Source organism: Anneissia japonica, unplaced genomic scaffold, assembly GCF_011630105.1.
Source record: "Anneissia japonica isolate Jap-2015-1 unplaced genomic scaffold, ASM1163010v1 scaffold967_len435762_cov181, whole genome shotgun sequence".
NCBI lineage: Eukaryota > Metazoa > Echinodermata > Crinoidea > Comatulida > Comatulidae > Anneissia > Anneissia japonica.
In genome coordinates, this window is record NW_022711026.1 from 387,901 (window position 1) to 400,363 (window position 12,463).

A 12,463-nucleotide genomic window follows, 5' to 3' on the forward strand; every position below is an offset into this window, starting at 1 on the left:
AGTTGATGGTGGATAATGAATAGCAAACCTGGTGGTTGTGTGTTCGATTCCCACACGACCATTTTAATGTTTTTTGTTAAGGTTAGGGCTTCATCCAATTGCAATTTATATATTTTATATGAGAAGAATCTATGAATATTCACCACACGAGCCAGGTTTTTTTTTTCCTTTTTTTAATCTTCATTTATGGCTAGTATTTAAGGACAAACTGTGTACCGTACTCGCGCGAATAAGCACCCCGTTTGAATAACTGCCCCTCCTAACGTGAAAATTTCCTTAAGCGCCCCGTTTGAATAAGCACCCCTTCTAATTTGAATAAGCGCCCCTCATTAGATTTTCTTTTTAGCAAGTCAATAATCCAATCAATCCTGGGACTGTGGTTGTTGGCATGATTTTAGCTGTAGAGTGGAAACACATTCTTCTTCGTCAATTTCAAAATGAGGATATTTCTCTAGGACAGATGAGAGCTCCGATCCCTGGACAGACAGTATATTTCCAACTTTACTCTTTTTACATATTTGTCTATGCCTGGTCCTACTCCTCTTTCTCTTTTTCCGACCTTTAGCACATTTTCATCTAGTTTTCAAGAAAAAATACAATGACCCTCCCATCCTGCTAATCTCCATCGGCCGATGGCCAACAAGCTAACCACTAGCATCTGCTATTTTGCTGTTATGTAAATATTCACGCATTCTTGTAATGAGCCATTTTCTCTGGACGATTATCTTTTCTAAATACCATTCGTGATGTCCTTAAATAATCTTTTTTCATTCAAAAAGTGACTCTTGAAATTAAAAATTTTCCATAAGAACCCCTCGATTTTCATCTATTTCCATAAGCGCCCACTCAATTTCCACTCTGTTTTCATAAGCGCCCCGTTTAAATAAGCGCCCCGTTTGAATAAGCGCCCCTCGGAAAGTGCAAAAAATATTTTAAGCGCCCGGGCCCTTATTCGCGCGAGTACGGTATATGAAAAATCAAATTAGTCACTCAATGTCACCTAGGATGCCCCACCCAGTGTGCAAAGAGGCTAGAGGGCGTAAGCAGTACAGTCATGAAGGATCGAAAGGACGATTGGACGGTGAGGCTAATATAAACTCATAAACCAAACTACAGAGTGTGGAGTTGTCAATATTAAGACGTAGGCTAGCTAGGCCTAGGATTAGGTAACTTATGAGAAATACAGTTTGTCAGTTGTTATCCACCCTAGTACAAGTCCGGAAGATAAAACTGGTAAGCGGGTAATTCACATTATAACGCACAGATTATATTTTCTATTGGGTTTTTTTGTAGAAAGCCTTTAATTACTAGTCTCAAGTTATTATAGGCTAGGCCTAGGTAGGCTACGAGCCTACGTTACGTGGCGGGCTGAGGAGAGAGAGGCAGCGTCCAGGGGGGATTAAGTTAAGGCCGCGAATCATTTTTTTTTTGGTGGCGATGCAAATTGATAGGCCTAGGCAGGCTAGCCTTACCACTAGGGCCTAGGCTATACCACCACCACTACTGGAATATGGTTATTTCAATGTAGGATGCCACTGGTCAGACAATCTCAATCAGGTTTACCTTTTCAGAACGACTGAGGACCTTTTTTTTTTAGTTGATTTTTGTACTCAAATCAAATGCACTCTTTGTTAATACCTATTCAATTTAACTGAGATAAAGAAAATGGAACCTAATATTTAATTATCTTTACAGCAATATATAAAAACTTGGGACCTACTGTAGTTTCACCTCACTATTTAGTAGTATTTATTTTATACTTTTTGAAATACCTATCATTATTTATTCATAAAGAACACATACAATTAATGAAAATGGATAATATCATTTACAAGTCCAGTCCTTGTAAAAAGTCAGGCCTGTAGTAAGTAAGTTGGGTTTGTTTTGAATTGAATGTTCATTTCACGATAAAAAGTTGATTAGATCCACATGTCAAATCATTGTAATTTTTAAGCATGTGCAGGTAATTTCAATGTAACATCTCGGTAAACTTAATGAGTGTCACACAACAGGGGTGGCGCTAGCGGGGAGGGGCCACAGTTCTCCCATTGGGGAGAGCTTCCCTCACCCCCCCCCCAATTATATGTATTTTCTACATATTAGTAGACTCTAAAATTGATCAAATAAGCATTTGAAACCCTTAAATTGTTAACATTTTCGGGGGCCTCGCTCCCTGGACCACTTTTCAAACCTTTTAATCAAAGCTCGACCACGCCCACTTTGCTTTCGTCGGGCTTTCGTCATCACACCCCCCCGTCGGAGACCTTGGCCCCCCGTCGGGCAAATCCTGGTGCCACCCCTGTCACATAATATGCATGTAACACAGATGATCGTATTTTGATTATATTTGTAAAACATGTATTTGGCCTTTCTTGATTTTAGTAATGTTGCTTTAGCCATAATGCTGGTGCTGCTATACTCAGTACAGTCGTAGAATGTTGCGACCACGAAAAAAAGATGCTTTTAGACCATTACCAGAGAGTGGAATAGCTGGCAAGTACACAAAAAAGGAGCAGCTTCCTATATTCCAAGGTATTTTATGAGCAAATGCTTTTCCACAATTATTTAAAGGTGCTTTATTAAGTTTAAACAGTGGATATTTCAATTACCCCCATTTAACTTGTAACTCTACATTGAAAAGCATGGAAAATAGATGTTAAAATATACAGTACAGGGGTTCCAATTCTCCCAGGAGTTGCGGGATTCTTCTGGAAATTGAGACAGCCTCCCAAACTCCTGGAAGCAAGCAAAAATCTCCTGGAATGTAACCCATCTCTCTCAAATTCATAATATTTGCATGTTTTGATTACCTGTACTTTATTATCAATTCTCTTATGGAAATCAGTGCCGGTGGGTATCACCTGTCTCTTATACACATCTAGATGTGTATAAGAGACAGTCATCATTGTATTCCTTTAACAGTACCAGATTTAAAAGACAGCAAAGCTGACAGTAAGTCCTCTATTTCATAGTACAGTAATTAGGAATAAATTTAATTATATAACTTGCCAATCTTAAAGATTGGCAAGTATGTTGCTGTTTGAGATTATTCATACGCTAAGGCTAAAGCCCACATACCCTTAAGTATGCACCCATTAGTAGGCTTAAGTTCACTGCCTACGTACGCAACAATCTATGCATTCTGGCGTAGGATCGTGTATTACATATTTCAGGTTTTAAAAAAAAATTTATAGCCTCTGTATTAAATTGAATGATCACCATTTCTTTTTCCAATTTTGACATCTCTAAGTATCCTTTTATTTACTTTGATTTTGCTACTTTTTCTAGTCAAACATACTTCTGATAAATTTTTAATTTTTTTTCTAATAATATCTATAGATGATTCATGTCATAATAACTATGAAATAGTTAATCCATATATATATATATATATATATATATATATATATTCATGCTTCATTTCATTTCTACAAAGTTCATACTTGTTTTTATGCAGCCTCTCATGTTTTGTATCAGTCGGTTGCTTCATCTCAACAGAGCTTTGCAACACACTACCCACCTCATCTCACTTCTGTAACCAGTAGTGGTAAGTCTAGGCTTGTAGATGTACTCCAGGGATTCCAAGTCCCTCACAAGTAGCAAGAGCCTCCCTAGAAGGATGCACGTTCTCCTGCACTCCCGAGAAGAAACAAAAATCTGCCGTGAACTAAATAAATTCCTAAAAACTCATAATATTTGCACTATTGTATTAATAATTGTCTACGTAAATTCAGCTGGCCTTGGGTATCACAACGCACAGCAAAATATAGTTAGATGTTATTTTGAAATGAGTTTTTGTCAGGAAAATATCATATACACATCACATCAACATCACTCCTATCATGATAGATAGATGTGTTAAGAAGTGTCTTCTTCCAACTTGGGACCCCTGGTTCTCATCTTAAATTATGTCAACTCATTGCTATGACCATTGGTAATAATAAATAGTGGTGGGCTTCCTGAATTAGAATAAATTGAATAAATATATTGAATGATAATGATTATTATACGTCGATAAATAACCAAAAATTTATTTTGCATTTGAAGCTCAATTTAGTACCACCGAGGATCCACCCCTGCCCCCAGGCTGGTCTGTGGACAGGACACTTAGAGGACGAAAGTATTATATTGAGTAAGTTACAATGATGACAATTGTAGGTTTCTCCTGCATCAATGCAATGAATGAAGCTTGGTCAGTGTGGGTTTGGTCTGTGAGCAAGCTTTGCTCATGGGGATTATGTAATGTAGAGAAGTATGGTTTAGAATGCTTAATATAGGTTTGGTCTGTTTACTCAACGGTTTTATGACATGCAGAGGAAAGCGGCTTATCATGTTGTTTGGTTTGTGGTTTTGCGCAAGCTTTATAGGGGATCTATTCATAGTCACGTTGTTTAGTGCCTTATAACCACAGAAAAGCACTATAGATGTAACTTACTTTAACAAATAATGTATTTGCAATGGAACACCATTTTCATTCTTTACTGTTGAATACTATATTTCAACTACAAGTCACAGCAGTTTAAACAGAAAAAAGTATGAATAATAAGCATTTCCTGTGAACGTTATATGTCAATACTGTCTACAATTAATTATGTAATGATTAGATTTTCAGTGCACTTTTTACCATTAGCATATCAATAACTTATTAAAACACTTTTCTTTTGCAGTCACAACACAAAAACTACACACTGGAGTCACCCATACGAGAAAAAACGATTACCTCCGGGATGGGATCGTGTAGAATCAACTAAACATGGAACATATTATGTATGGTAAGGTTTATTAGCCATGTTCCTTCTGCACGTTGAATTCTTCCCCTCCCCCTGACTCTCTTTAGTCCTAGGATTTTTTGCTCTTTATAATGTAAAAAAAAAATACATATTGTGTTGTAATATATCAAACAGTAACCTGATAGTTAGACAACTACGGTATCGTGATAACATAGCAACGTAAAATGGTGACCCCATAATATCATGGTAGAGTACCATTTAGTGACTCCATGAATGAATGGCCAACACTGGTATTGATGCTGATTAACCATCTTCAAAAAGATATTTAGTAGTCACTGACATAATGAAAAGTAGGTATAAGACCCATTTAGACACCTCATGGTGTGATCAATAGACCTAAAGAGAAGGAGTACCATGTAGAAATCTAAGAGAATGGCATGATTGGAAGCCTTTGGTATATTTCGAGTTTTAATGCATCATGTTTTCCCCACAGTAATGCCACCAAAGAAGTAACTACACAACATCCCAGTGCTCTTAGGATGTTAATGTACCAGCAGAGACCACCACAGAATATGGCACATCTGTCTCAACAAATATTAACCAGACAGGTGATAAATGATCAAACTCATTTACTACCAACAAGCCAGATAGCATCTCAGCAGCAGGTTTCAAATGGATGGGTCCCACCGAATCCCTATCTTAATCAAGGTATGAAACAAATTAAGTTATGACATTATTAATTACATTTTACATCTTTGCTGTATCAGCTTTTGAACAATTAGTTTCAGTTTGTGACGACGTAGAACGTAATGATGTCATGTTAATTTAAATCCACATATCTAAACAATGTGTGTTACGCTCGCCTGAAATCTGGAAAGGTTGACAGCCAAATCTATGTTAAGGCCAGAATGAGGACTGTACTGTATTAAATATTGGTGGGTTGGCATTTCTACATATGCATCATAAAAAACTGAAAGAGGCTTATAATAAAACTTAGAAAGCATGCGAAGACCATCACAGATGAGTGAATTTGTTCTACGTTCCTATCAAAAGCTCCCTGCTTGTTTTCAGATGTTAAAACTCTTTTGTATGTTCTATTCTATATCCCTTTCTCCAGAATTTTTAACATAAACCCTCAAAAACTAAAATGGCTATCTTTCAGTATGCAAAATATTCTTTGTACACTGACTTTATCAATGATTGTGCCATAAAAATGTTTTCCAAAAACGAACCCCATGATAGTCTGGGCCTAGATTTCAAAAAATGTTAGGGGTGTGGGGCTCCATTCGCAATTCTACATCATGTCTCCTGAATTTTGAGTACCAGCAGTGGGGAAAACATCCATGTATTTTCTGTAATCTGATGGACAAATATTTTTTTAAAATTGCATTTATGAGTAGGAAGCCTACCATTTCATGGAAGGTGCATATTATATGAACATAATATTGTTTACAAGCAAATAGCAAAATAAAAACTGTACAATTAATACTATAGATAACCAATACAGTACTTGGTTTTAGACGATTATTAAAAGGGGTTACCATGTGATCTGTCACATGATTTTACACATGATCTATTTTCCTATCACTTTTCCAGAGGTTCCTGAATGGTTAGCTATTTATGCTAAAGCAAGCAAAGAACATGATTCAAAATTGAAATGGGAATTATTCCAGCTCCAACAACTGGAAACTTTTCAAGCCATGTTGACAAGACTCTATAAAGAAGAACTCTGTAAAGTGGTAATGGGATACGAGGAATATCGTACGGCGCTTCACCGCGAAATTGAAAGGCGGATCTTATCATCAGCAGGACAGGGATGATGCTCTGATTTCAAAAAACATTGGTTGATCTTTGTTGTGCTAATAACTAAATACAAGACTAAGATACAAGACAAGCTAAAAACTATAAACGTGAATATTAGATTTACCTGTAGGATATATTTTACATTAACTACACACAAAGCATTATCAGATTATAGCAAGCTGTATGTTAACCGCATTTCGATACATGACATCATAAACGTAGACGGATTCACTCATTTGTGACCGTCCTGCATCCTCTGTACAGCATATTAAACAATTTAAAAATTCAGTGTGGCAAAGACAAATTGCAAGTTATAATTTCTCTCATCTATACACCATTTTATCAGGTATATTTTGAAACAGTGCTGCCAATGTCTCACAACTTTTCACTGGGGGATATTCAGCAGCCTAACCTAGCCTGAGCAGCTAGCTAGTAGCAAATAGAGTGCCACACACTGGTAACTACAAAGAGCGAAATGCCTAGGCCTCTGGAAATTTTCATTTCAAATTTAGCGAAAATGGTGTATAACAACTGTGACTAATAATGTCTAGGCAGTAAGTCTAGGCAAAGTCTTCAAATGTGCAGATGATTATCTGACAAAATATTACTGTCATCATATAATCAATAGGAAGCTTTGATTGCACGAAAACAACGGTAAGAAATCACTAAAAGTCTTCTGCACATGCAAGAACGTTAAGTTCTCCTCATCGTGTGGATTCTGGGACGTAATTTGGCCAAATCTACGTATATGCAGAGAACGTAGGATGCCCAGTAGGACGGTCACACTTGAGTGATTCCATTCTAGCGTCGCCTCGTCGAAGAAATCAAAAGCTCGCTATCATCAAAACTTTACGTGGCAAGTCTCCTCAATTTTAATTCCTGTAAAGTTGACAATTTTATTGTGCAGTTTTGTAATATAAAATTTACTAATACCATTGAACTAATTCCTCCTGTGCTATGTTGTTATGTTTAAACTAGATTAGCAATATCTGTATATATATGTGTAGTCAATGAAACCTTGATAGTGTGTTAGATTTATTGTAAAGCCCTGTGCAGATAAAACATGTCACATGCCTATATATGGTCATGATGTGATCATATATATAAGGCACGTCATGCCCATATATGGGCATGTCACATTTTCTGTGAAAGAAAATGTGATTGTGCGAACAGAGCTTCAAAAAATGACTTATAAGCCTGGTTCACACGAGAGCCCTAGTATCCGGATCGGGAGCTAACCGTTAGCGCTAACCGTTAGAACCTGCATGAGAACGCCCGATCGGTTAGCGCTAACGGTCATCCAGATACCGCTAACGGTTAGCAAGCGCTATCGGTTAGCAAGTTGAGCGCGTTTTTATCATCAACCAATCACATGTAAACGCATACGTGTGATTGGTTGAGCGCGTTTTTATCATCAACCAATCACACGTATGCGTTTACAATTTCCAGTTTCTTATTGGCCAGTGATTTGATCATATTTTTGGTATCCGGATTGGGATTTTCTCGTATGGACACACAGCAGCTAGCGGTTAGCAGGATCCAGATCCAGCTAACGGTTAGCAGGATCCGGATCCTGCTAACTGTTAGCAGCCATGTGAGAACATAGCCATAGAAACAACGATAATATTTTAGATTAGTACCAAATATAATATTTAAATAAAGCACTAAATAAACACATTGTACACAATATTACCAAATTCCTGTAAATATAGAGAAATTTCATGTTTTATAATTATATCAGAATGTTTTTATCTTGTTAAATAAAAGATTAATGTTACTTAGAATAAATTGGCATGGTTGCAGTGGCGTAACGCTGGGGCCGGGACCCTGCGGACCGCCGCACGGGAGTACATAGGCGTTACGTCACTACATGGTTGTAAATGGTTCCTAATGAGGTCATATGGCTTTGAAATTTGAATTCCATACCAATCATTATGTTGCTCTCAGTATCTGGTGCTACTTGGAAATATTTAGTTGTAAAATATGTTGAAAAGTATCCATCTTATTAGATTGGATGCTATATTAAAAATATTGACCTACATTATCTCACATTGAGTAATAAAATTGTTGATGATTTGTAGCAGACAGAGGTGTTAAACTGTGTTAGTAGCCCAAGGTGCAATACTGTAGGTTGAGTCTTACATTATCCTACATTAAAAGGATTGGAACTAAAAGAGATGATGATGTATTGGTGATAAGTATGACTATAATCATATTGAGAAAAATGTAAGAGTTACAAAGATTACAAAGATAAATTAGTGGCAGGTTTCTAACAATAATGGCCTTATTAATGAAAATTTATCAGAGAATATTGGTAAATTCTCATAAGAACTAATAGAGTTATGCAACTATGAAAAATATTATGTAAGGTATGAATTTAGATATCATGTTAAAAGTATGTGTGTTAATGATATTTTGTATTGAATTTCTAATAGTCCTTCCCTCATAGAGACACATCCACCTTGCTTATTTATGAAATGAATATGTTAATTAGCTATGTTAGTTTGTATATATGAAGAAACAAATAGCACTTTAAAAGGCTAGTTTTTTAGGTCATTATGGGTCTGTAAGTTTTTTTGAGTTTACCACTTGAAGCTATGGTGGCATGGTGTGAAGATGTCTTTAGCATGGAGTTAACTGTGGGAATTACAGTGGTCTGCAAGCCCTTGTAAGAATGGGCCTACAGAGTGCTGTGGTGTAGCTAAGAGTATTAACATGGGGAGCAGATGGGGTATTGGGTGGGGAATGAGGTCAGATGTGGTGGTTTTACTATCTGTAAAACTAAAAAAACAGTAGGAGATAACACTTACAGTAGCACAAGGGCCTTTTGGGGGACGTGTGCTCTATGCCCCTCCCCCTCCCAGATACGCTACTGGTAGCTTGAATTGCAGGAATTCATGAGCTTATTATGTAAACAGTAGCACAATTTTCCAGGCAAATTATTAGTAAAGCTGAAATCTACAGACCAACAAATTACTATTGATTTTATCTATTATTGAAATGAATAAGTTCTATTAAATGTTTACATGTTGGATCTTATTACTTAAAAAATGTCACCTTCAGGAAAATAAAACCTTGTTTCACCTTGGTGTACATAAAATAAATTATTGTATATTTTGTGTAGACTGCTCGTGGAAAAAAGTAATATCACTGATACAAGTTTTATTCATAGTTTTAATTTTTAATGCTAATTATAATCTGAAAATACAGAAGTAAATTTTAAAACATGTAAAATAGTAGTCTAGAAATAGTGATCAATTTGTGATATAAATTTTAGACGTGTGTATGGATCCAGGGTGGATCAGAAAAGTGAATATTGCCATGGATACCCACCTTGTTTTCCGTCTTCCATAAGTAGTGCCATATGCATTTGATATTTGATGAGTGTAAGGAATTGTAGATTTCAATGTTTTTTTTTTATTAAATTATAAAAATTGAGAACATGACCTATGCTTTTGATATTTTTTGTTTAGTTATGATGATGTTGTGTTTATATTTCTCATATACTGTGGCAGCCTGGGTGATTCGGTCCTGGGATATGCTGGATAAGACTAGAAGACAAGCCACAGATTCCAACAATTTGAACTGTGTTGTGTGGTTTTACTACTGTATTGTGAATCACAAAATTACAGTATGTACATAATTAGGTCAATCAAATATATAAATCAACAGTATTTAAATCGATTTTATTCAAAGCTCTTATTAAAAAACCTTAACTATTTCACACAAGCATATCCATCCATACGTTTCCTACATGCGTATCCACAGGTACATTTATAGTAGTACACATCTACTGTAAGTGGCAGTAATTATTATCAGGCATGGTCTCAACGCACTACAAGAGAGGGTAATACATATAGATTTTATAGCTCCATCCCTTCACAAGGTCACTACAGCAGGATTCACGTAAGCCTAATGTACAAGGGTATCAACGAAATAGGCCTAGAGAAGAGGCCTACCAGTGACCATACACGCCACAAGACAATACTTAAGTTGGAGGCAGGATTCTAGACCCTAATCATCTCACTCTGCTCTACCACTGCCTAGTGAGAAACTTGCAATATAACATCTAAAATCGTGTCCTACCTGAACTAACTGGGTAGTCGATCCACTTTTTAGCCCTTAACAATTTTTTTTATACATACGTTTTTAATTTCCTTACTTCTTCCAATACACAGAGTACTTTACTTCCTAGTCTGTCACAATCTCTCATCTCCAAACTTATTTCCCCTCTCAACCAATCACCTCCTTCAGGAAGTGGACTGTTAGATTTTATGGGTAGGGCTTTGGAGTTGGACTGTACCATTATTTCGTTATAATATCAAGACATCTGCTGATCGAATTGTATCATCATCATCATCATCATAATAGTTTAATCTTGACCATCAAGCGTGACAAAAAGGGAGGCACTACATTGCTGTAAAGGGCTTCATAGTCTAATACATAGATATCCTCCTTGGACATACAGGGAGTTTGGAATATGGAAATCTGCATTCATTACCATTTAATATTTGTACAAACTACGAATTATGTTTGTAAGGAAAACATAAGTTGCTAACAACAAGACAGTGAAACAAAAAACTGTAGCATATTCATATTTTTAATGTATATACAAACACAATATTATTACATAATTACATAGGTCTGTGTAACACAGTCAAGGTCCCCATGGAAGCTATTGGTGACAATGGGATAACAGTGGAAGCTATGACGGCTAATTATATGACTAACAGATAATTCCAATGGAATAAGAAAATGAAACACTGAGTTTATGAAAAAAAAACACCTAAAAACAAAGCCAATTGCATTGGTGAAAATGGAAGCTACTAAATTTATGGAAATACTAAATATGACACACATAATTTTTAAAATGCACAATTTATATTTATTGTTTATATCTATCTTTATATACTTTTACACAAAGTTATTTTATAAGCTATGATTTTTGTAGTATGTGCATTCATTTTCCTTTTTTACTAAGCTAAGGAAATAATATACAATGGTGAATGTGAATCCATATTAAACCTTTCCACAAACAATGGTTTATGAAAATTTGCAAGATTACTATATATTAAGTCTTATAAACTTGAAAGTCAAATAGATCCTTGATTTGATTTGATTTATGATATAATATTAAAGTTCAACAAAAGTCAACGATTATGGGACACTCGCGTATTACTTGTCTACCTATTGAATAACACATTCTGATTGGTCAGTTGTTTACTTTGATTGACACTGAGGAAAAGTCAACCATTATTGTACACTGATCAAAAGTGACAGCTTCAATTGAAACAACATAGGCAATGAAGAAAAAATATGAATATATTAACATGAAGTAAACACTTATTAGCACCTCTAATTTTATGGAGACATAAACATGAAGGCCTAAGAATAAGCCCCATGGTGCATAGACTAATATGGAGCTAAATTGACAGTAAAAATTATGCAACTAAATGATAGACCTACACTAATTGTATACTACATAGTAAATTTCTCAATTTATTATTTGTATGATTATTATAGCTTCAAGATTTTAATTGATATTATGCATTATTATACATATTGAGGCATGCATAAGTGTTGCAATACTACTGTAGTAATAATATAAAATGTCAATTTTGTACAGGGTGCATAATATACTCACCAACCCTGTCCAAAGTCAAAAGAATACTTAGTAGATAAAAATCACCAACTATCAAGACTTTTGACTTTTTGAAGTATCATAATCATTATCAGTATTAAAATCTATTATCAACACTTTAGCTTTCATTTAACAGAGAAATCAATAAGACACTATCATCATTGTTATCACAATTATTATATATAAATTATCTAAAGCAATTAATTTATACATGATTGTTACAGTAATAATCATTACTTAATAAAGCATAATTATATATAATTGAAAGTATCGCACCACAACATTTTAT

At 35.4% G+C, this 12,463-nt stretch overlaps 1 protein-coding gene across 1 annotated transcript; it reads left to right on the forward strand.

Moving 5' to 3' along the window:
• The first annotated feature begins 1,061 nt into the window (after positions 1-1,061).
• Positions 1,062-7,863, forward strand: LOC117107220 (protein salvador homolog 1-like). Its single transcript, XM_033248827.1, has 8 exons — positions 1,062-1,233; positions 2,383-2,535; positions 2,923-2,952; positions 3,458-3,547; positions 4,048-4,132; positions 4,668-4,772; positions 5,224-5,438; positions 6,327-7,863. Exons 2-8 carry the CDS (start codon positions 2,436-2,438, stop codon positions 6,548-6,550), a joined length of 849 nt encoding a protein of 282 aa, XP_033104718.1. The 5' UTR covers positions 1,062-1,233; positions 2,383-2,435; the 3' UTR covers positions 6,551-7,863.
• The last annotated feature ends 4,600 nt before the right edge of the window (positions 7,864-12,463 follow it).

Coding starts and splice junctions, on each gene's coding strand:
- LOC117107220 (XM_033248827.1), top strand. CDS start 2,436: ATGTTGCGACCACGAAAAAAAGATGCTTTTAGACCATTACCAGAGAGT. Junction 2,536..2,922: donor GCTTCCTATATTCCAAGGTA/TTTTATGAGCAA, acceptor TTCCTTTAACAG/TACCAGATTTAAAAGACAGC. Junction 4,133..4,667: donor GGACGAAAGTATTATATTGA/GTAAGTTACAAT, acceptor TTTCTTTTGCAG/TCACAACACAAAAACTACAC.